This window comes from Naumovozyma castellii, chromosome 10, assembly GCF_000237345.1.
Source record: "Naumovozyma castellii chromosome 10, complete genome".
NCBI lineage: Eukaryota > Fungi > Ascomycota > Saccharomycetes > Saccharomycetales > Saccharomycetaceae > Naumovozyma > Naumovozyma castellii.
Genome location: NC_016500.1, coordinates 335,308 through 359,549, shown reverse-complemented (window position 1 = coordinate 359,549; position 24,242 = coordinate 335,308). Strand labels below are relative to the sequence as shown.

The 24,242-nt window shown below is 36.5% G+C and overlaps 9 protein-coding genes across 9 annotated transcripts; 2 read left to right on the top strand and 7 right to left on the bottom strand.

The window, feature by feature from the left end:
• Window positions 1-78: 78 nt before the first annotated feature.
• On the bottom strand, window positions 79-7,023 carry SEN1 (DNA/RNA helicase SEN1; the record flags this gene model as incomplete). Its single annotated transcript, XM_003678456.1, has 1 exon — window positions 79-7,023. One exon carries the CDS (start codon window positions 7,021-7,023, stop codon window positions 79-81), a length of 6,945 nt encoding a protein of 2,314 aa, XP_003678504.1.
• A 515-nt stretch (window positions 7,024-7,538) lies between these two features.
• CRN1 (coronin) lies at window positions 7,539-9,425 on the bottom strand (the record flags this gene model as incomplete). Its single annotated transcript, XM_003678455.1, has 1 exon — window positions 7,539-9,425. One exon carries the CDS (start codon window positions 9,423-9,425, stop codon window positions 7,539-7,541), a length of 1,887 nt encoding a protein of 628 aa, XP_003678503.1.
• A 222-nt stretch (window positions 9,426-9,647) lies between these two features.
• On the bottom strand, window positions 9,648-11,591 carry MAG2 (RING-type E3 ubiquitin transferase MAG2; the record flags this gene model as incomplete). The annotated part of the gene is made up of 1 exon (XM_003678454.1): window positions 9,648-11,591. One exon carries the CDS (start codon window positions 11,589-11,591, stop codon window positions 9,648-9,650), a length of 1,944 nt encoding a protein of 647 aa, XP_003678502.1.
• Window positions 11,592-12,017: 426 nt separating this feature from the next.
• On the bottom strand, window positions 12,018-13,355 carry AVT2 (Avt2p; the record flags this gene model as incomplete). The annotated part of the gene is made up of 1 exon (XM_003678453.1): window positions 12,018-13,355. The coding sequence occupies one exon, from the start codon at window positions 13,353-13,355 to the stop codon at window positions 12,018-12,020; it is 1,338 nt and encodes a 445-aa protein (XP_003678501.1).
• Window positions 13,356-13,686: 331 nt separating this feature from the next.
• TUS1 (Rho family guanine nucleotide exchange factor TUS1) lies at window positions 13,687-17,598 on the bottom strand (the record flags this gene model as incomplete). Its single annotated transcript, XM_003678452.1, has 1 exon — window positions 13,687-17,598. One exon carries the CDS (start codon window positions 17,596-17,598, stop codon window positions 13,687-13,689), a length of 3,912 nt encoding a protein of 1,303 aa, XP_003678500.1.
• Window positions 17,599-18,156: 558 nt separating this feature from the next.
• NCAS0J01820 (coiled-coil-helix-coiled-coil-helix domain-containing protein) lies at window positions 18,157-19,080 on the top strand (the record flags this gene model as incomplete). The annotated part of the gene is made up of 1 exon (XM_003678451.1): window positions 18,157-19,080. The coding sequence occupies one exon, from the start codon at window positions 18,157-18,159 to the stop codon at window positions 19,078-19,080; it is 924 nt and encodes a 307-aa protein (XP_003678499.1).
• An 87-nt stretch (window positions 19,081-19,167) lies between these two features.
• On the bottom strand, window positions 19,168-21,300 carry SPP382 (mRNA splicing protein SPP382; the record flags this gene model as incomplete). Its single annotated transcript, XM_003678450.1, has 1 exon — window positions 19,168-21,300. The coding sequence occupies one exon, from the start codon at window positions 21,298-21,300 to the stop codon at window positions 19,168-19,170; it is 2,133 nt and encodes a 710-aa protein (XP_003678498.1).
• A 156-nt stretch (window positions 21,301-21,456) lies between these two features.
• Window positions 21,457-22,704, top strand: ATG17 (protein kinase regulatory subunit ATG17; the record flags this gene model as incomplete). Its single annotated transcript, XM_003678449.1, has 1 exon — window positions 21,457-22,704. One exon carries the CDS (start codon window positions 21,457-21,459, stop codon window positions 22,702-22,704), a length of 1,248 nt encoding a protein of 415 aa, XP_003678497.1.
• Window positions 22,705-23,604: 900 nt separating this feature from the next.
• ACP1 (acyl carrier protein) lies at window positions 23,605-24,000 on the bottom strand (the record flags this gene model as incomplete). The annotated part of the gene is made up of 1 exon (XM_003678448.1): window positions 23,605-24,000. The coding sequence occupies one exon, from the start codon at window positions 23,998-24,000 to the stop codon at window positions 23,605-23,607; it is 396 nt and encodes a 131-aa protein (XP_003678496.1).
• Between the last annotated feature and the right edge of the window lie 242 nt (window positions 24,001-24,242).

Below are 24,242 nucleotides of genomic sequence, written 5' to 3'. Positions count from 1 at the left end.
TATATATTCATAGTAAAGTCTATAATGAATAATTAATATAGATGATGTAAAATTGGGCTCCATTAGATTAGATATCATTTATGGGTTATGCATTCTTTTTTTCTTTGGAATAAAGAGACTTGCAGAAGTTGGCGTTCTTCTGGATGGATGTCTTGAAGCCGGTCCAGTAGGTAATGATCTTTTCATTTGAGGCACACTGGTGGTCAGTTGATCAGAAGTGGGCTGGGATATTGGATTTTGAATTGACGAATCCGAACTTAAGTTTACTGTTGCATCTGGTGCAGAAGTCGAAATTTCTGAACTACCTAGCTTGTTTGAGTCAACACCAGAAGACCCTACTGCTGTTGCACTCGATATTGGCACGTTAGGAACAGTGGGTTCTCGCAAAATGCCGATTTGTGCACTTCCGGGTTCACTAGGGTCTGTTAAAAAGTTCTTAGCATTTATAGGTATTGAGCGGGTTTGGTGACTTGTTGGCTCTTGCAATTTATGTGATGCGGGAGATTTTGGAAGTAACGCCATATTTAGTCCCTGTGAAGGCCCACTAGGCAAAGGTTTCCCGCCATTGCTAGATTTAGGATCTTGTGGCAAGGGGTTTGAGTTGAAATTAGCTGCATTAGAGTTTGGGACTGATCCAGTTATATCTGCGTTTATCATACCTCCATGATTAGTTGGAGTATCTCCAAGTTCATTAGATGACGCTGTATCTTTTTTACTCAACTTCCCGGGATTTACTGTCAGAGGATCGTAAGCGTCATTATCAGCCACAGGGCTTCTTGGAGGGGGGGATTTTGAACGAATATTTTGAGCAGTTGATTCTTTTAGATGCTTGAAATCCTTCATTGAAATAGTTTCACGTGATGAAGTTTTAGAAGGAATTATAGTAACTTCGTCCTGGAATGACACATGTCTATTCTTCTTTTGACTTCTTCCAATAGTGGTGTTCTTCGTTTCTCGGATATACGGTCCAGTATTTTCAGATGATTTAGTCAATTCTGGTCCCCCAAAGATAGACGATTTCTTTTTGGTTCCTGACGTGGTGTCATTCAAAGACGATTTTTCTTTAAATATACTTGATTTACTCGTGAATTTTTCCTCTTTTGATTTACTTATTTTGTCTGACAATTTTTCCTTTGTTCGTATTTTATTGGAGTTTTCTTTTTTCTCCTTCTTCACCTTCTTATCCTTTTTGTGTTTGTCCTTCTTTTCACTTTCACCCATTTCTTTGCTCTTTACTTTCTTATCACTTGTCACTTCATTTTCTCTATTCTTCTTAGCTTTCTTTAATTCAGTGCCCTTATTTGCTTTTGCTTCAGAATGCTTATGCTTCTTATCTTTCTTGGGTTTCTTACTCGAATGTGACGTTTCCGACGAACCTAAATCATCGCTGACCCTCTTTAAAGAAACAGCACTATCACTTGATTTATTTGTAGGTAGATACTCTCTTAAAGAAGGATTATATAAATCAAATTCTTCAGCTCCACTTGGTAATGATTTCTTAGGAATTTCTTGGGGTTTGGTGTTTTTCTTATTAAGGAATCCTGAGTAGGCAGTTGTAAGGCAATTTCTATTCTTGGCGTCGATAATAAGATCTCTCCAAAGTTTGTTTTTTATTAAAGATTGTTGGTGCCCAAGGATCCACAAACTTGCTTTTGCTCTTGTAAAAGCAACGTTCATACGACGGAAATCCTTTAAGAAGCCGACACTAGATTGCGTATCATCTGCACGAACACATGATATAATGATTATTTCTTTCTCTTGACCTTGAAACCCATCGATTGTATTAAAATCAACATACTGCATAATAGTCCCTCCAAAATAACGAAGGAACTCTTTCCGCATGCGTTGCATTTGCTCTCTATATGGAGAGATAACACCTATTTTACCTGTAAAGTCTATTCTATTCTCGAATTGCTGAAACAAACTATCCACCAATTCTAGAGCGACTTGAATTTCTTCCATATTAATATAAGACATTGTCTTTTTGTTCTGTTGTTGCTTACCGCTCACGATATCGAAGAATTTATAGGGAGAAAAGGGAGAGGTTGAATGCCATGGACGCATGTTGACTTCCTCCATATTAGGCCCATCCTTCAATCTTCCATTATAAAATTCAGCGGATGGGAACTTACTAATTTCTGGATGCATACGGTATTGAACGTCCAATAAATATGGTGTTGTGTTCTTTTCCATTCTAACGAAGAGTGATTGGTTGTATTTGAAATTACTAGCTGCACCGGATAGAACCGTGGGTGGTAATTGGTTTGGATCACCAACCATAATGCAACGTTTCCCCCCATACCTCAAGGGAATAATCGATGATAACTCAGTACACTGGCATGCCTCATCTATAATCACTGTATCGAACTTAATCCCTAGACCAGCTAGAACATCATGTGCTGACCCAGACAACGTTGAACATATAATATCGCTACATGCCAATATTTGAGCCTGTGCATTACGTCTATCGAGATCTCTATTTCTGTAGTTTACTGAGTTCCTTTCACGCATTTCATCCCTCTGTCGTCCAAGCTCGTTAATTTGCTTACTCAGTTCTCTAATTTCTAGCTGAATTTTGGCAATATCATTTGTGGGAAGTTTACTAGTTGGCGTACCTTCTTCGGCGTCTAACTGAGCTCTAAGGGTTCTTCTTTTAGAAACAGCGGCACTGAAATTCCGTTCAAGTTCTGGATTATTTGAAAATTCGTAGTTCTTTTGAGCAAGCCTTTTATCCACCAATTCCTCTAATGTGAGATCTTTAATTTGGACATTCACAACATCAGACCTCCCAACACGCACTAGATTTGGTCTGAATAATTTACCATTCCTATCGAAGATTCCATCTTTCAGCCTAATACATATTTCGTCAACCGCTGCATTACTCGGAGCACAGATTAATATCTTCTGTTTTTTTAACATTTGGTCAATAGTCATAGATGAGGTGGATGAATTGGTAGGAGTCTTGATGGCGTTTGATGGTAGCATTTTTCTAGTAGAGAGGAAGTATCCTATAATACCTAAAATCGTCTTGGTTTTACCCGTCCCTGGTGGACCTTGAATCAAAGAAAATCCATCCTTTGCGACTGTATTGACAATAGCGTCCGCTTGAGAGGTATTCAGATTGTAATTCTGTTTCACCAACTCTATTTCTTGAGGTGGAACAGTCATTTGTGGACTAGGCTTAGCCTTAATAATTTGATTGACTAGATCGTAGTAATCTAATCCCTCCAATGTTTGATATTCTCTTTCGATTGTGGTCATTTGCATCACTTTTACAGCATGAATTTCTGACCTGAGCGTTAGAAACTTCGAAAACTGTTGATTACGATGAATTCTTAAAGTTATATCAACATTTCCACCTTTAACGTTCTTGAAAGAACGAACCTTTGCCAAACATGTGTTTTCTGCACGTTTAAAATCTTCAGTAGTTAAACGGTCACCTCTTTTATAATTGGGAAAATATGCCAAAACAATCAAATCCGAATCGGAGATACCACTATCTTGCAGCACATTCTTGGACATAGATGCATAAACTTCATAAAACTCCGATACCGCGGTTCTGTTACCCACGATAATACTAAATGGACTAGAATCTTGCCTATCACGGGCAGAGCACAGACCTTGCCACGATTCCAATAATAACAAGGGTCTCATGATTTTTTGGTACTCAGCAGCAGAGTCAAACTGATCTTTTACGTCAGCATAATGCTCGATTCCTTCAGCATCAGGATAGTCATGACGACGTGTATAATCCCATTGAAGAATAGTATCATATAACGGCCCAAGATCAACGTTTAATCTTTTCCGCATATTTTCTTCCTCTCTTTTTGCTATGTCTGCCTTAGAGTCCTTTTTGATGGCTTTACCATTAATATCTAATGTTTGAATGCCCTTCTTCTCCTTACTTATGGCAAATAATTCTCTAGCAGATTCAATATCCTCACCACCACTTTCATCACTACTGCTTTCTTCATGTTTTACACGTCGGGTGGGTTTTGTATTAAAAACTGACTCGCTTGGTGGATGAACTATTCTATTTTTTAGAAGTTGCCTTCTAGCTACTTCCATTTGTGACACAGGTTTCGTTGGCTTTTGGTGATGAAGATTGGACATGGAAGGACGCTGAAGTGTACCAAAAGAGGTAATTTTCGACTGTGACGCTTTGGGCTTACCAAGTATGGATGAAGACATAGCTTTTCTCTGTAAAAAATCAGCTTTTGATTCAACCCTCGCTTGTGTTGGAGTTGGAGTTGGAGATGGAGATGGACTTGACGGTATTGTGATAACAGGATGCCCTAATCTTTTTCCCTCATGGTATGCCTCAGCCTCTGCTATTATTTTATTCGTTATATCAGAATTGAAAGATTTGGCCATATTCAAAATCTCACGACTTTGAGCATCAGATAACTTATTGGAAAATTTCTTCGATTTTGACCCATACTTGGCAATGCTCTCAACAAGAGTGTCTTCAAAACGTATTTTCTTCTCGTGGGCAATTTCGGATGCTTTTATGATTAATCTCACACAAGATTCTAGCAGAGAATCATCACTTAATCTCAGCCAATAAAGCATATTCTTAAAAGTGTTCAAGACACTTTGAAATAAGTCTCTTTTATTATTCGTCAAGACATCTGAAAATTCCCTGTACGAGTCAACTAATGATCTACTTAATTCTAAGGTGTCCTTAGTAAAGTTCTCTAATTCAGAGTACTCATATTTAGATGCCCATTTCAAAGTGCAGCGGTAAATTGTGTCCAAAAATTGCCATGATAATTGCCAAAATTTTGTCATTTCCTCATCAGTGGTATCGTTCTTTAACGTGTTATAGTTAGAAAAAATACCATTAATTGGATCTGCAAAGGCGCTGATAATATCCATCAAAACTCTAATTGCCCTTGGACAAGGTTCGTAAAATTCACATTTGATCAACTGGTCTAAGACAATATTTACAGATTTTATGTGATATGTCAAATTATTGCTTAATATTGCTTGGATACCCTCTAATCTGCCCTCTACATCAAATGTTTCATAGAGGATATTGGTTGCGGCTTGATAAAGTTTGGTATTGGATGAAAATATACACGCCCAAAATCCTTGAGACGCATTTGAATCTGCCAAAATTTTTTCAAGTTGGGTAGGTAAAATATCAGTAAACTTTTCGATCAAATTAGTTGCTTGTGCTAAAAAATTTTCAATGTAAACATTATGTTTTTGCACTATCGGACTCTTGCTGGGAATAACTAATAGCCCGTTAATATTTTTTAACGCAACTAACAACTGCTTCGCCAACGAAGGACCATCATGGAATGAACGAAGATCAACTTTTTTGGTAAGGTTATCTAGTAACGTCTGAGTGAATGGAAGTTCACCAATATTTTTTCCTGAATAAAGCTTAAAAGTGCGTTCACACAACAGTAATATGTCAAAATTGACACACTCTGCTAGAACCATCATTGTTGAAATAGATACTGACATTGCAGAATCACCCAAGCCAGGATAAAATTCATTTGGCTTTGCTGCAGAATATATGAAAATATCTTGAATGACAGGATCGTTCAAAAGTGCTCGTGAATCTGTTTTCGTTAATAATATAGTTTCAAAATCATCTTTAACGTATAAAGTAGCTCTTTCTTCATCTTTAATAACCAAAACGGCACGAAGCAAAGCTGTGGAAGAATTCATTAAGCAAGCTCTTGGAATTGATTTCAATGAGGCTTGAGTGGAAATTATGCGCAAAAAAGCCATAGAAACCTTTTTCACCATCTGGATTCTCTTCGATGGAGTTAATGCATGGTAAAACGGTAGTGTCCATGATAATAAATCCGTTACTGAACCTGTTAATGAGAATAATGTTTCTATGTCATTTTCAGGAATTTCATTGCTTTGGATTCTAATCAATTTTATAGCAAAGGTATCTCTATCGAAAATAATATCCAAGATACTGTGGAAGGTGTAAGGCTCAATAGTTGACCAAAATTCAAAACCAAATTTTTCAACAAACATATTCAATGCTCTGAGAAGAAAATCTAATGGTTTATCTGTGTAAGCTCTACCAAGATGATTGTACCATAATTTGAAAATAGACTCTATAGGGAAACCAAATGATTTTTTCAAAGATTCAATGTTCTTGGGAACAAGAAAATATTCCATGAACACGTCTTTATCAAATAATCCAAAAATAGGTATTAATCTTGACCAAAATTGAGCAACTATGACATTAGTCCAATTATTGGGATTTTGCAAGAAAAGCACATGAATATTGACTTCTTCTAGTAGATCAGCAGTAAATTCTGATAATGGTATCGTTTCCATCTTACGATGTTTTAATGTTAAGTAAGCTTTTGACCAGTTCATCTGTTCTTTAGTACCTTCACACCAACAATAAATAATACCAGCTAAAAATGTATGCAGGGAAGACTGGTTATCTACATCGAGTAATGGTCGTTTTGAAGAATAAAAAAACTTGAATATTATGTCAAAGAGAGACTTGAAACCTTTATTCAATCTCATCATATGAGGATTCGCCAGACATTCGAACATCGCCATGTCAATTTCAGGAGTAATCGAAACAGTTGTGTTATCATTAGTGGATATTTTTCGTAGGGTTGGCAACAACGCTTCAATTCTCCAAAGACATACGATATCATGGAACTTAGAGACATGTTCATGCGGCACATGTCTTTGAACTGCAAAATGCTGCAACATTTTACATTTTCCTCGAGCAAAATTTAAAACACACTTATCACATTGAGATAGGATAGGATTAAATTTATTCTTTAACCATTGTACAGTTTCCTGTTCATTAAATGAAAATATTGTCAGACAAAAGATCGATATGGGCTCAAGAATTGGGTCACAGAACATATGGAAATTTGGCGGAAGTTCCGCTAGTAATTGTAGCAGATCTCCAAGTAAATTGGCTTCTGGAATGGTGGTATTGGTTCCCGCATAGACCTTTTCAATAATTGGTAAATAGCTTTTGGCCCTTTCGTAAATAACACTTAAAGCAGGATTTGGATCCATTATGGGTTGTTGTACTAAAAGAAAAGTGCTTTTTTAAGGACTACAGCTATATAGACAAAGAAAATGCAAAAATATGGTATGCACTATGTAGATCGTTTCTAGAAATCCAGTAAACAATCTAATTGAACTAATATGGGTAAAATACCTTCTATCTCAAACTCAATTAAATAATTGCAAATATGGTTAGTAGTTGAATAAGGGATGACACACCACGATCAAAGTTTAAAAACTGGGGGGCTTGGTTCTATGAACTAACCAGAAGTGCAACACGTACGGTACTCTTTCAAAACACAGTTTGCTTTGCTGTTCACGAGAGATGAGATGACCAAAGCTAAACGCCAAAAATCCCTACGTATAGATCATCAAACATTTTTCAGACGCGACTTTACTTTGTAGGGTGGCCGTAAATAGTGATTGAGGTAAGTCTGAATTTCATGTATCATTAGGTTATATAAACATTATATAGACAGTAAGTTTATTATATTTTTATAAGACATTTGCCACTGTCCGATAGTCTATTTATTGTCCTTCAGCAACATATCAATTTTAGTTTCCAAAGTGCGTAGACGTTCATCCTTTTGAATGTTACTTTGGTTCAACTTGGCGATTACATCTTCTAGGTGTAGCACCAGTTCTGATAATTTTTCCACTGATTGCTTCAAACCAAGAGATTTGCCGGTTGTTACTGTTGCTGTAGCAGTTGGTTTAGTTTCAACAGACTTGGAGGATGCATCTACTCTATCGGTTGCTATTGATACTGGTTCTTTCTTCTCTTGTTGTGGGGTGACCGTTACTTTCGGTTCAGGTTTACTAACTTCCTTCTTAGGCGAAGGTGTTTTTTCAATGGGTTTGCTTATTTCCACTGGTGCTGGTTTATCATCTTCTTCATCCCAATTGGAGGTATCTTTTGAAGGATCCTCAGCAGCATTAATTGAATCTAAAGTTGACGACTTTTGCAATAATTTATCGACAGAGTTATCAGCTTTCAATACATCTCCCAAAGTGGAAGCACTTGGAGTTACTGAGGGAGATGGAGAATTCTTCTTAATCGCTTCTTGACTTGCTTGCTTTTCTTCTTGTTTTGGTGTTGAAGTTTCCTTCGTTGAAGGAGTCTTTTCCTTCACTTCTTCCTCTTTAGGCTTTGGTGTGGTTTCCTTCTTGGCATCGTGAAATAATGGTGCAGATCCATCAAATACAGTCTTTAAACTAACAAGGATAGGTCCCCCTACAGATTTTCCAGAAAACCATTCTTCAGCACTCAAAGCTGGTTTAGAGGATGGTGCATCAGGATAAATATCTTCTTGAAACTCTTCGGATCTTCTTGGGACGTGGAAAGATATTGGTTCGATACGTTGATCAACCACAGTTTTAAAACATTTCAATACTTCGTTTTCCTTAATGTTGACCATACGCTTTGGTGCAACAGCGAACCCTCTTTGAGCTTCAGTGGATTGGAATTCAGATAATTCAAACAATTCATCATTTTGAAATTCATAATACCTAATATTACCATCACCTTTACCAGCCAGATAAAGGATTTTATTCCCATCGTCGTAGAATGGCATCAAGATACCAGAGGATTGATCCACAGTGTAAAATCCACCCAAATCACCCTTTTCCAAATTAAATGCATCCCAAATACCGATTTGACGATCACTTAATCTGGAGAACCCAGTGGTAGCCAGTCTATCGGAATTTCCTAACCAAACCACACGCTGGTTCTTGGCGCCTGCATGTGCAGGGCCTTCACTAACAATTTTACCCTCTCTAATGTCCCATACTCTTAATTTCTTATCACGGCATACTGTAGCTAAATGATTCCCACCGTATGAAAAGGACATTGAAGTAACCATATCTGGATGCTTCAAAGTGATCACGGCTTCGCCTGTCTCAATATTCCACAACTTGACAGTATAGTCCAAAGATGATGAAGCAAGGACATTTTCAGCGACTGGATGGAATAAAACATGACCAACCTTTCTAGAATGACCAGACAAAAACTTCACCGGCTTAATATTCTTAGGTTCTCCATCAGGGTCGAGGTAATGTTGAAATGAATAATCCTCTGGGATTTTCCAGATTCCAATCTTGGAATCATCAGAACTTGAAGCAATGATATGGTCATTAAATGGATCGAAATCAGTGTCTAAAACCTGAGCAGTATGGCCTCTAAATAGGGGAACTTGGTCTGGGCACTTCCCAACTTCTGCAACTGGAATCACAGCAAATGCACCACCACCAGAGGCGTTCCAGTTCACAGAGATGAATTTCCCGTTTGTCTTAATGACATTGGAATCCCATGCATTATTGGTCACCTTGACATTTTCATATTGCAATTCCTTCTTGACTGCTTGCCCAAAGACATGTCTATATTTGGATGCACGGACAAATTTACCACTCATGTTTGTGTAAGAGAATGGTTCTAGATAAGTTTGCTGACTGGTTGCTGTCTACTTGCCAACCTGTCCAGATCTGTAAACTTGACAAATTTCATTGTTTGTTGTCGTCGTTGTATTTTTTCGAGGCGGTCCGAAAACCGCTGCGGTTATTTAGTGAGTGAATAACGTTATAACTTGCCAGTAGTTTGACGATTCTATTATGATTGTTGTTTACTTAATTAGGTCTTATTTAAATTGGTGATTATTGTTACTGAAAAGCATGATCTTACCCTTCTTCTTGCCCTTCTTCCCGTTCCGACTACCGCCTTGAGTTTTTTCATCTCTGGAAGTGTCGGAGCTTGCATCTTCTTGCTGCATTCTCTTTAGTAGCATTTCTTCAAATTCTTGATTTTCCTTGATAATTTTGTCATTAGGAGTCACTGATATTGACGTACCCCAAATAGTTTTCTCCTTGTATGACTTTTTTTTGGAAACGTTACTAGTTTCATCTTCGTTTAAATTTGTCTCTGAAGGCCCCAGGGAATCCAAAACGACAGGTGAGCTTCGTATTGAATTATAACTATTCACAATTTCAAAATCATCCTGGTAAGGGAAATTACTGTTTTCTCGCCTATAAAATTCTGCCTGTTCTTTTTCAAGCATTTTTTCATATATTTTCTTTTGTTTATCCTCCTTTTGCTTCTTCATGTTGAATTTACGACGACGTTGCCTCAATTCAACTGCAAATTGATCATAAACTTCTTTTGGGATAGAAGGTACAGACCGCCAATCAATGTCAATCAAGGCAACTTCTGTTCCTATTGGTAGGTGTCCAATATATTTATAACGATTGATAAATGATTCTGTTACTATGGTGCCATAATACACGTTCTCTACCATCGCATGTAGTGTCTCAGGGAATGCAGAATAATTATGGAATGTAGTAAGTAGAATCTTGACATCCATAGGAGATAAAAAGAATTTCGTTGACGACTGGAAAAATGTTTGATAAAAGAAATATGCAGTAGAGTCATCATATTTGGAAGGAAGATCGATATTTAATCGTTCCATCGATTTGATCATTGACGTTGTATCCTCATAATCTTCCTCAGAGAGAATAGTTGCTATTTGAGTATCAATTTCAGCTAATGCTTCCTTTACGTATTTATTATTACCTCCATAAAGTGCCTTATCAATTTCATTCTGTGTTTCTATCGCTTCAGCATCTTCTTGGAAAAACCTAACTGATTGTTCTTTATCGCATTTCATGATACGAGCATAGGGTTCTAGTTCTTTGCAAGTTAATGGTGGAAAGTCACCCACTTGCAAAGGGTCTAATTTTAATTGAACAGGTAACGCTAATACTGATCCATGAGGCTTGCACATTAATTGTAAAGTGGTAAGTGACCCAGGTGTAGGCTTTTTGTCATGACTTTTGTATATAGATGCATCTTCAAACAAAACAGCTTTCACTCTTTCACGACGTACAATGCTGCCACATAAGGGACATTCCTTATATTTTTTCTTCTTTACATATCCAGTTTCGGGATTCTTGATTGTTTCCTCGATGGAAAAGAAATTAATTAAGCAACTCATACAGAATATATGACCACAAGTTATCATTCTTGGAGCTATAGGCTCCTCACTCAAACAAATGGGACAATTCTGACCCTTTGGAACCACAACTCTAATAATTTTTTCTTCAGGAACTAATTTATTCGGATCATTACTCTGTTCTCTATAGTCGGCTCGATCATTAACAAACAACTTATAATTAGCATTAATAAAAGAATCACCATGTAAATGAGCATGTTGATCTGAGTTACTATGCCTACTTGACGCTTTCTTATTACTTATATGTTCCCGTTGTCTTTCAATCTCCGGAAGTTGAAATTCAAGCAGATGATTAATAGATACTTGAGTCTTTCTGCCTCGTAGTTTGAAATTACCACCAGTAATCTCTTCTTGAATAGATAAATCTAGATCAGGTGGCATTCCAACATCATTCTTTTGTCTTTGGTATGCATTTGGTCTATTCAATCGACCTCGTTGAACAGCATTATTGGATCTACCCCTGGTCTTCGAATCACCTCTCTTCTTAGACCCCGTTTTTCTATTCGAGCCTTTTCTACTAGAATCTAAAGACTCCTTTTCTGGACCAGATTTCGTCGGATTATTATCGTTTGACATCGTATAATGAGGAACCTAGTCGATGATATGTAGCCGACGCTTTCTCCTAGCACAATGGGGTAAAAGTGGATTAGACAACCAGTGAAATAAGTTACACAGGTTTAGAGAAAATATTAGCAACAATACTCCAGCAACACAGTCAAATAGCTAGCGTGAAGCAATTGCCAAGAGAGATGCCCTGTAGTTGAACTCTGTGATATTTCATGTATTCCCACGTTGCGATTTTAACAAAATTGTTCATGGCCCGAAGAGAGTAACAATATTATGTAGATTACAAGACAATACTTAAAAAAAATAAAAGATCTTATTCCGATAATATATTCATGCAGTACAGATTACATACACTTATTAAAATTACAAAATGATGATTTGATGAATGTTCTTTTTTTTTAATTCCTCAGAAAGGAAAATGTTTGGGTAGCCCGCTTAAATCTCGCAATGTTTCTGCTCTGTGCCAAATACTGCATCCAAAATAGTCTCAGTGCTACTAATTATCATGACTGTAAACCCAAAAAATATGCAGAAATAATGGGGAAGCTTAGTAGTGAATGACAATTCATTTCTTTGTTGGCGTAATAGTAGGTTAACATATGGCGGTAAGATGTAGGCCATTACTGACGCCGTTGTAGAACCAATCAATTCAAATAGTGCACCTAAATTACAGGTCATTAATGATATACCCATACTAAGGAAAACTAAACCTGTAGTTATGCAAAAATGCCATTTTCTTGAAAGGTAAGGTAATAATGGATTATTTTCCTCGGAGGGGACTAGATGACATTCTAATAGGATTACCGCAACAACATCTCTTAGAACAAAAATTTCTAATGGGAAGGTTGTTAACATGTTGAACCCGAAACATATTCTAGCAATGTTTATTATATTATCCTTCGCTGGGAAATTATTTAATATATTGCCCTTTGTCTTATCAGTAAATATAAAGAAGCCGGAATACCCCATTAACATACAAAAAGCAACACTAATAAAGACACTGATATGAGTCAATTTGGTAAATTTGGTAAGACTTTTGTTTCTTATCGAATGGAAGATGAACGAAGTATTATGATGGCAAACCAGAGCAAACGAAATAATAGAGAGACTTTTGAAGAGTGAAGGCGAAAAGAATAGGGAAGAATGTGATAGTGGTTCCCCTTTTAATTCTGACGGTAAGGCAGGTCCTCGGATCACGACAGTAAATACAATAACGACCATGCTAACCAGGGCCAAAAATGATGCCTTCGATAAAGCGGCAATGTTTCTTAGAAGAGAGAGAGGGTAGGATATAAACAATGTTGTTAAAAATATAACCATATTCCTTGTTATCTTTTCAGAATTGAAAAATATTCTCAAAACGTGAGGTATTGTATCACCTATAATAATGGAAAACCCAATACAACCGCCCAAGGCAAATAATCCATTACAACCCAAAATAAGAAATTTTCCCTTCTTACCCATGACATGTTCCACTGTGTCTTGATATGTTTGCTTCGAAGATAAAGTAATGTTGATGACAAGTAGCCTCAGAGTCCAATCAACAATAAACCCTAACAATATGTAACATATAATGGATCCAAGAATACCGGCGTTTTTCACCGCCAAAGGTTGGGTTATAATCCCAGCCCCCAGGATACTATTAGCCATATTCATAAATGCCATATATACATTTGATTTCTTTTCATTTTCTTCAATAAGCTCTTTGGCGAGTTCTTCACTGGTATCCGGTAATTGACTTTCCTCATCAAGAGGAATCATACTGTAGGACATTTTGTGCTCTTAAATCGTTCACATATGATAGAGAACTTGCGTGTACTCCAAGGAATCTCCTATTGTTTATCGATTAAGTGAGAACCCCACACGGTAGCATTGTTTTATGTATCGTTACGTAGTGTAATTAGCATCGCGGACCAAAATGACGTATGTTTTCTGTGTCGGGAATTTGCAGAGAGGCAACCATATGACCTTTCCGAGACCCTTTACTTTAATAGGCTCGATTACACAACTTGTTAAACATGATAATTATTATTATTCATTATTAATTGATCTACTACATATGTATATAGTGGTCGTAAATTGTCCTTGAGAGTAGTACCGGGAGTTATTTCCCTATCTTGCATTTGAGCAGTAATTGCTTGTTGGCGATGTTTGGATGGCTCAAGATAACAACGGGGTCGTCATTCTCTGACATGCTCATTAACTTTATTCTCTTCCCTTTGATAATCTGGATGGGCATTGCATCGCATAATCTCATCTTTCTTGAATTCAAGTTGTATACTTGTAACAGGTTTTCCCCAATTAGTATTAAATATCCCATGTGGAAGGTCGCATTGGCACAATAGAAGTCAAGTACCAATATATCTTTTCTCCAATCAACCACTTGACCATAGGCATTCATTCTCACAATGGCTTCATCATATATCATAAGATATTCTCTCGGGTCTCCTAATTGTAGACATGTTATAGGCTTCGTTTTATTGGTACTGATATCATTTTTAACAAGTTCAGCCATTCTTTGCTTTGTAGAGCCACTGGAGGAAGAGGTATCTGATGAACCACCGAGAGTTTCATTATCTACACATTCAAAAGCTCCATCATTTGCTATAAAAGTAGGTAACAAGTTACCAATATCGTTAAAATCAGCCTGGAATAGGAAAACACCTCTGGATGAACAAACCATAAACGATTTCTTGAAGATGACAATATCTTTGACCTCAGGAACTGTAAGTCCATTGTTAAATACCGGTAACCTATATTGTTTGTATTCTTTAAAATATTTCAAAGATTTGGTAATTTGATCAAACTCAGGTGTGACTACAATAATCTTGCCCTTTCTTTCATAAAATAAGTGTTTCGAATTCCCAAAATCATCCGCAAATTTAAATGACCCGACCTTGTCCCTAATTACTATCCCTACAATACAATTATCGATTAAATATTCTGATGGATCATAGTATGCTCCCAATAAGCTCGGTAGATTATAACAACACAGTTTTTTATCATCTAATACAAATAGTAGTCCCATTTTTAAATTCATTTCCATTTTTCGAATTTCATTGCATTGTAAGACTTTTACAAACCTCATTTTGCATTGCTTGTTTTTACTTAAGAATACTCCATCACTTGTGGAAACCAGTAAGAAACATTTTCCTTCAAATTTGAATTCTAAAGAACAAAGCACGGTCGTCCGAATTAAAGTAGAGTTTGATGTGGGGCGGTGAGCTTTCAAAGCCATATCTATCTCAGAACCCTCGGGAACAACTGATAGATTACTGGGTATATCTTTGTCATTATATGCAAAGTTATCGCTAAGAACCTCTAGCTTAATAGCATCATTTACTCGTAGAGATGATGTTGACTTTAATGTATTGATAATTGTATTTACCCATCTTTGTCTTTCATCTTGGCTTTCTGTGATAAAAGTAAATGATTCATTTGTTGCAATATTTCTAATCTTGAAAGAGCATTCTAAACTATTAATTCTAGTTTCAATAGATTCGTTACTTTGCTGATTAATTATTCTTGCTGATTTTCTCAATGGAGAGGTAAGGGGTTTAATTAACGAAGTTGTAGACGAATCTTCATTTGGCGTTCTTTTCTCTAAACTTAGGTAATCCATCGGAATTGGTCTTTCTATTAATTTGTATCGAATAGTTTTCTTATCGTTACCTATAATTCGTTCGGTTATCAATAAATAATTGTCCAAAAGAACCAAATATATTGGTGATGGATCAAGCCATAAATCTCTTTTTCTTAATAATAAACCGGATATTAATAATTTTCTTGATGGATCATATAATCTTAAATCAAAGTTATCTTGATCGGAATCATGAGGAATCTTTTTATTCTTTTTAGATAAATTAGAGTAACCAAGATGTGAATTGATATTTACAACTAGTTGTTCTGAAAACCGTATCAAGTTCCTGTGATCGATAGCATCCCCATGTGCTTTATCCACCTGACTACTCAATCGTTCAATATCTTTAATGACCTTCTGCAAATAGAGGTAATCTTCCACATTAGGATCGGTGTTCTTTAGTATTGATTGTAATGTTAAGGGCATATTTTGTAGAGATTTGAAAAACCCACCAAAGAAAATTACATCATAATACATTTTAGATCTGCTAATCTCGGGAGAATTATCAATTTCATTTAACCATTTGGCAAATTCAGTGTGATGTGCCTTTTCCCATGTTATAATTTCATGTACTGTAGCCATTGCCGTTGCATATTTCAAATAGATATCATGTGCTTGCTCACACCATTTAGAATATATCTTTCCGATACCATCAATAAATTTTCCCATTGTCTTGATCTTCCAAAATATTGGAGAAAGAAGATATTCCTTGTGCAATTCAATCAAAGGTACGAAAACATCAAAGGCCAATTCAGAAAAATTTGGTTCGCTTGGCAATAGATCTGGATGGAACCGTTTTCCATAAATTTCAATGGCAGCATTAGCCATATTTAATGAGCGTTCCTCTAAGATGATTAAATCGAAAATAAAGCTCTGTCTTTGAATTTCTCGGGGCTCAATATCTCGGAGATCACTTGGTGTCAAATGCCAATATTCTGTCCAAACGCCTACAGACTTGTTTATAATTTCAGATATCTTCAAATCTTTCTTTACTGGACCATTGATTGGTGTTGTGGTCGAGGAAGTTGTTGAAGAGGAAGTATGGTTACACAAATATGAGTAACATTGCGTACAAGCTGTATTTGAAGAGTGATAATCGGTATCCACGAAGGAATAACACGGAAGTAGTTGAGTAAATACCCCCTGAACGTCTAAACCTGCGACTATAATTACTAAATCCTCAACAGAGTCTTCCGTTTCCACTATATCGTTTTGTTCAAATCTAATGGCGCTTTGGGATATGAGTGATTCTATAATCATATCTACGTTTGAGTCGATAATATCTTGATTTATACTAGTTGATAACTGGAATTCTAATAGTCTTTGAACCACCTGATAAAATTCTATCTTACCGAAGATATATTCATTAAACCATTCGAAATATATCTTTAGGATCCACTCATAAATATCAGACAAGTGGAATACGGAATAACATTGGTATAATTTATTTTCGTCTAAAAGATCAATATTGAAAGGTTGTGTTGGTGCTGTAATACTGGGAGCCAATTGCAAAGGTTTCCCACCAAGAAGAGAACTAAATTCAGTAGCATGTCTTTTGGTTGAGTTATTAAATGTATAATTTGAATCGGAATAATAACTCTCGACACTATCGGAGTTCTTACTGAGACCACTGACATTTCTTGAAGTGGATGCCAATAGTAAAGGTGGTGGCATGGCAGCTTCAAAAAAATCATTTATAGAATCAAGTACTGGTATCGGTGGAAGAATTTTATCAATGTATGACTCAGTAATATCGTCATCATTTTTCCCATGATGGTGATGGTGGTGATGATGATGATGCGTAGGATGATGTTTTCGTATACTGGGAGATGTTGGTGAAAGTACTGATTGTGATGAAATTACAGAGTCCTGATCAACAAAATTGCCAGTCTCTGAAGATTGTAACGTTGCAGTAGAACCATCATTATCCATTGTGTTTTGTACTGGAGTCGAGAACAATGATCTGTGCTTCATTTTTGTAGGTGTATCCATGTTTGATGATCTGAAGGAACTGTCCATCGTTGCCGTTGTCGGTATTGCACCAGCAGATAATACAGTCTGTGGTGGTGGGGGACGTCTTCTACTCCTGTATTTACTAGAATTGGATGCTGAACCTGTCCTGGGACCAGTTGATGGAGGTGATTGAACATGACTTGAAGATGGAGTTTGTGGATTATGCACGGCGTTTTCAGATATGGGCGTCCATCCTATGGAAAGATCACTGATTGCTGTATTAAGAGTATCGTCAGCAGTTGCCACATGATGTATGGAACGATCTATGAAAGCATCTCTCGTATTCAAAGGCGGCAGTTTCGGTAGTGGTAATGACTCCTTATTTGTCCGCTTAGGACCTCTTGAAGGGCTGCTTCTGTACATGTCTAGGTCTAATTACAAAGCACCAGATCAATTGGGGTAATTGACGTACCTTGATTTATACTTCTTGGGGATTTGTTCCCTTTGTTCTTCGTATTCACCAAATCAACAATGATAATTTATTCTACTACGATTGCGAAAACGGCTCGAGAAATTGACGATGCGAAGCCACTAGAAGACAAATGAGCTGAATTTGGGTACTGAGGCGTGTTGACTCGATTGCAATGGTCAATTTTAGAGTGTTCCAACTATTCGAGCATTGATTATGTCCCAAATGAGACTAAATAAGACAGATTCAGATTTCAGGGCTGCCCCAAAAATTGAAGCAAGCAGTTTCAAAATCTGTTACCCTGTTTAGTTCTGTTGGTTGTTAAAACATATTATCTTAAACCTGTGTTCGAAACCGATAAAGGACCTCGCGTTATTTGAATTAATTTCCATCCAATTAGTATTGAAATCATTGAATGGACATTTTAACACTCAAGTGAAGACCACCACTTTCACCAACAGAACAGCATTTTCTGCTTGTCATAGTCGCAACGTTTATCACTAAAATAAAACATGTACGGTAGATTAGTGTCCTCATCGGTAAAATCAAGATTGGTCTCCTCATCGCTGCTCAATTGCACCGTAAGAACCGGACCACGCCTATTGAGGGTACCCCTTACAAGAACCAGCACTCAATTATGGTACTCCACTTCAAAACCTGCTCAGGAGGAACCTCCCACGTACCAAGAACCTCCAGTGTTCCAAACGAGGGATAAGATCATTAGTTTTGCGTTGACTGCTGTCGCCACTTTGACTGCTATATATTTGGTTAAATCCCCCTCTAAGAAGAAGAAAATTAAGGAAGTCAAACAAGTGGAAGGTACAATGGAGGCTAAGGATGCTTCTGTTGAAGAAAGAGAACAAGATATGGTTACCGATACTACAGCTGAATTGGAACCGGAACAGGAAGCTGAAGGGGAACAATCTTCTGAAACTTTGGAAGAGGGAGAACATGTAGGCAAGGCTGTTGATGTTGATGCTGTCGATAAGGATATGGCTGAAAAGGAAGAGGAAGTTCAGAAGGAAGGTGCTTATAATCCGGAAACTGGTGAAATCAACTGGGATTGCCCCTGTCTTGGTGGAATGGCCGATGGACCTTGTGGTGAAGAATTTAAAGAAGCCTTCTCTTGTTTTGTTTATTCCAATGCTGAACCAAAGGGTATTGATTGTGTTGAAAAGTTTCAAGGAATGCAAGATTGTTTCAGAAAGTATCCTGAACATTACGCCGAACAATTAAAGGATGAAGAAGAAGCAGATGCATTGGCGCAAAAAGATGGTGAAGCACAAGAAGCCGTTGAAACTGAGAAAGAAGTTGCGTCTTTGGCTCCACCAGTCACAGAAGAAGCCCATCCTGTTGAATCAGAAAGTTTCGAAAACATAGAAGAGAGTTTGATGCAAGAGGCAGCGGAAGATGCATCTCAACCTTCCGATGACTGAACAATTATATTCAATTCTATAATAACTTAATAACAACTTTTGAATGTTTACTTGTAAATACATAACATCTCCCATATATAATATTTATTAGAGCTGCCACAGATAAGACGGAATAAACTCATGATTATTATCATTTTCAATCCATAATATATCATCCTTTAATGCTATATGCTTCATTTTTTGGCCGTTGGACCCTTTCACATCAAAGATAGGCACCAACGAGTTCATATCCTTCCCATAAGGTAACATAGTAAACCGATTGGCGCTCTTCTGTAATATTAAACCATGACTTTGGCAGTAATCATCTACAACTTCTTTAAAAGTTACAGTGACCTTTCGAAGAGGAATGTTTTGAATGGTATATTCGGGTTCCCTATCAAGTTCAGTTATATCTTGGGTCTTCCCGTCAGTTTCATTCATCTTTTCCTTGAGTAACTCGTCCAACTCAAGACTTTCATCATGAACGGGAATCAAAATATCTTCATCTATGGCCTCTGATAAAAATTCTCTAGATTTTTCGATTTCGTGAGATATAATGTTCTTTTGATTATGACCACAAATAAATAGTTTCTGAATTAACCACTCGAACCATTCTATAGCGTTCCTTTTACTCTCTTGTTTTCCATACAACATCCATTGATAAAGAATTTTATTGATCTCATTGAATGTGCAAGTAACTATTATTCGGAAGTCATCAGGATGAAATGCATAATGGTATTTTATTAATAGGCTCATGGCATACGTAGTGTCAGCGTCATTTTCCTCCTCAGCAAATTCTCCATGTCTTTTTATATCACCCCATATTTCCAATTCAAGTTCAGGTTCAAAATGCTTATACCAAACATCATCCACATACTTAAACAAAAACCATTCTCTGCTAACGCCATAAAACTTTTCATCACCAAGAATTTCATGAATAAATATTAAATCTGCCTCATCTATTAAGGGAGATGTTCTACCTTTCCAAGACACGCAATAGGTTTCCCACTTCTTTTCCATGATATCTTTTAATTTTCTCTGTATTTTTTCATCTAAGAGAACCATAAAATCAAAGTACCATAACCTTGGAGATATTTCCGAAACTCCAATTTGCCATTCTTCCATTGCTACTTCTAGTTGGCTATTGATGTATACTTCTAAAATATAATCTTGGCAACCAATAAACTTCCAGATCGGTTCATAATAGAGAAGCAACACTAGCACCTGTTTCACAGCTGTTTCATTCGTGGGTGTAAAGGATTTCCAATAGTGTTCCATCGGAAGAAATATTTTCTTGTAAATAATAGTCTGCGTTCTGTTTAAACGATCTCGATCCGTATCCATTCGATATTGGAGTAAATCAATGAGGGACGTCAAAGAGTTCGATGTCGTTTCGTGGTCAACGGGAAGATTATTTTCAAGTCGATTTGCAAAATCTTCAGGGAAATTGATAAGTATTATATCTGAGACTAGCTTGTCAACAAGATCATCCTCTGGTATTTTTAAAACATCTGTGATTATTTGCTTCTGGTTCTTCCTCCATTGCGTCTTATCCTCCCACATCTGGCTCAACTCTTGTAAAGATTTTTGCATAATATTCAGTTCCGATAAGTGATTTTCTAACGGTTTCAGACGTCCACTAATTGCCTGTAAGTTTATTTGCAATTCCAATAATTCATTCACAGTATCTTCCAATGCAGATTTCTTGGAAGGGGGTATCTTACTCCCAGAATTAAGGGTACTTGTTACATTAATTGGTATCTCCAAGTTATTCTCAATTTTTAACGTTCGTAGTTTTCTAATCAAATCGATATTCTCTTCTTGAACACTCAAAACTTCAGTTCCCCTTTTATTAAATGATACAATACCAACCCCTAACTCTCTCACTTCATCATCTGATGAGCTTTCATATTGTAATTCTCGAATATCATTTGCATCATTGACATAACTTTTTTGGGATAACATTCCCAAACCTGCGTGTCCTGCTGGTCTTTGTTCTGCCTTTATAGGCTCTGAAATACCACGTCCATCTTTCCCAAGACCCTTCCCCATCGTGTACCCCATCTTTGACAACAATTTGGCACCAATCCCGTACTTCTTAGTCATCGCACTATCTTCCTCCACTGGCGGCACATCTTTCATATTACTTCCAGAGTCTGTATCATCCTCCTCTTCACTATATCCATACGGGTCAATACGTCTCCTCTTAGCAAAGAAACCATCTTGCTCCGATCCGTTCATGTATATGGCTATTTGTTATGTTTGTTCTGATCAATACTTGTAACATTTGTAAATATTTACCAACCTCTGACATAAGGAGAAAAAAAGACAATGGCTTCAATGTATAGAGGAACAGAAACTTCAGTTAAACAAAAATAAGTCGTATATGGCATCGAGATGGATGCTAAGAAGTTAGTGGACAATGCTAGAAAGATCCTTGTGGAGGCCCAATTATTATGTCAGGAGTCCAATTCTCAAATTTACACGTTTAGGAATGATTTGAGTTTATGGCAACGACAATTAATGAAGTTGAAGTTTGTCATTGGTTGTTTGAAACAGCAAGGTTCATTCTTATTGCATTGTGTGCTAGAGAAAGGTATAAGTGAGAAACTTATTCGAGATGAATGGGGAAATAACGTTTTAAAGGAGCTTGTTAGTGAGATGAGGATATGGCAAGATAAGATCACAGATCAAGTTTCTCGATTAGATCAAATTGATAATGTGTTAGTTCATACTGAAACTGGGACACTAAATCCAAAGTTATCGGATTACATTTCCAGAGATAATGTCAACATATTGGATGAGAGGTTAATGGAGATGCCAGTCATACAGAAACAGATAGAAAGTATAAAATCCCAATATGCGAGTATGCTAAAAAAGGTCAAGGAGAACGTCAATGAGACTACATTAAGGGAAATAGAACTTACTTTGGAAGATAAATTTGGTAATAACTGCCCTGATACAATAACACTGAGTGAAACTTGCCCTGATGAATTGGATAAATTGGAAAAAGACTTGGCCGAATTTATAAGCTCCATTACAGAGCATTATGATAAAACAAAACTGTTAGAAACATATGAAAAGAAAAATCTAGAAATGTATGAATCCCTCTATGAAGTTGTCACAGAAGATAATAATGAATTGCCATGTATCATGACATCTTTAAAGGAAAAAATCAGTTTGGTGGATAGAACACTTCTCAAGTATCAAACTGTTTGGGACAAGAAAAAGTTGGAGAAGAAATTACTACAACAAAATATTTCGAAAATGAACGAAGAATTTAAGAAATATTATGAATATTTGCAAATATTCAAGGATATTTCAAATCTAATATCGACATTCAAAGAATCATGCATAGCCGATATTCAAATGATAAAGGATTTATTCCAATTTTATAAGAATTTTGAAAAAAGTTATGAAGATCTTCTTGCAGAGGTAGAAAGGAGGAAACTCACGTGCAAGAAGATGAAAGCAATAATTTTGCAATGTGAGGAGAAGTTGCAAGCTCTAAGTGAAGAAGATTTGGGGGCCCGTGAATTGTTTTTAAACGATAATGGTAATTATTTACCAGAAAACATTTGGCCAAATAAAATTGATGATTTTTCACCACTATACCGGCTAGAATATCATATTGAAGAACTTTAACGCAAGAGGTTTTTCAAAAGCTTGCTTACGAATAAAATAAAAAGTATCTCAAAGGTGAATGGGATCTTTATTTACAGTTTGATCTCCGTGTTAATTTAAGCTCCGAGTAGTCCCTCCCTAAGAGACTTTCCATCAAAACAGACGTTAATCCTTGAGATTTAGCGCCAATACTTAATGTGTATGCAACTGAAAAATGAAGCACTTTAATAGTATTGTGGCCAATAAATGAGGGTAGAGAAATTAAATGACAATTACAAATTCATCAACGTTGGACTCACCTTTGTAACAGTGACAGGGAACTAGCCTAATTCAATAGACAATGACATAAAGTTTTGATTACCATATTATTAAGTGATCGAATACTAAATTAGAGAGTATAGGAACATATCAAACTCCAAACACAAACTGGCTTGAGCAACCTTATGTGAACTGAGAAGTCCTATGAATACGAAGATCATTTTTCTTAGAAGTTAGTATCTTTTTTAAAGAGCACTCAATGAACACATAGAAAAGAGGAATATTCGAATTTCAATATATGGAAGCTTTATTTCTTGGATTTAGAGATCATTTTCTTTTAATGCTTTTATGAACTATGGGGTATTATATATATATGCTATTTAATAAAAATATGAAGAGATTTTAAATATGATTGAATATTTTTTTACTATGATAGGTTCCATACATACTCTAACATTAGATAAATTATTTGTTTAAATAATTGAATGAGATCATCAATATCAACCACGTAATATTAATGTTGATTTTCAACTTTACTTTCTTAAATAGTTCAAAATGTTAGAAGAGTTAGTTTACTTACAGGGCGAATAATTAGATAATCGTAATAATGGAGAAGGTTGTATATTCATTGCTTCTTATTTAGCTCCATCTCAGATATCACTTTTAGTTAGCATCGGCATTGGATGTGATATAATCCACAGTTTCAGCAACTGATTTCAATTCATCAGCTATTTTATCAGGAATTTCGATATCAAATTCTTCCTCAACGGCAACTAATAATTCCACAGTATCTAGAGAATCCAAACCCAAATCCTTGTTAAAGAGGGTGGTAGGAGTGATTGTAGCAGCAGCATTACTCTTACCGAAAGCCTTGATGACATCAATCACTCTGCGAGTCACTTCATCCTTATCTAGTTTAGCTGCCCCTGCGGAGTAGAAACGCATAGGTGTGAATGATTGACGTCCAATAAATGTACTAGCAGATCTGGCTGCAACTGGGGAGGCGGAGATTCTTCTTAAAGTTAAAGGGGTGGAAGAGCGGAAAAAAGTTCTTAGCATTGTGAATTAGTTTTATTATGATATTGGGATCTCGTTAACTGTACACCTTTATGTGAATGAGGATGCTTTGGCTTGGATGTTAATCTGGTGCTAAGTCAAGTCATCAATGGATAAAATGCTTTAATAGTCATTTCATGCCGCTTCTGACAAATCAATATAACCGTTAATTTTGAGAATTGTGGTCGAGCAAATATGGCGCGATCGTACAACATGATGAATAATAAGTTCAGCTTCAAAAGTAC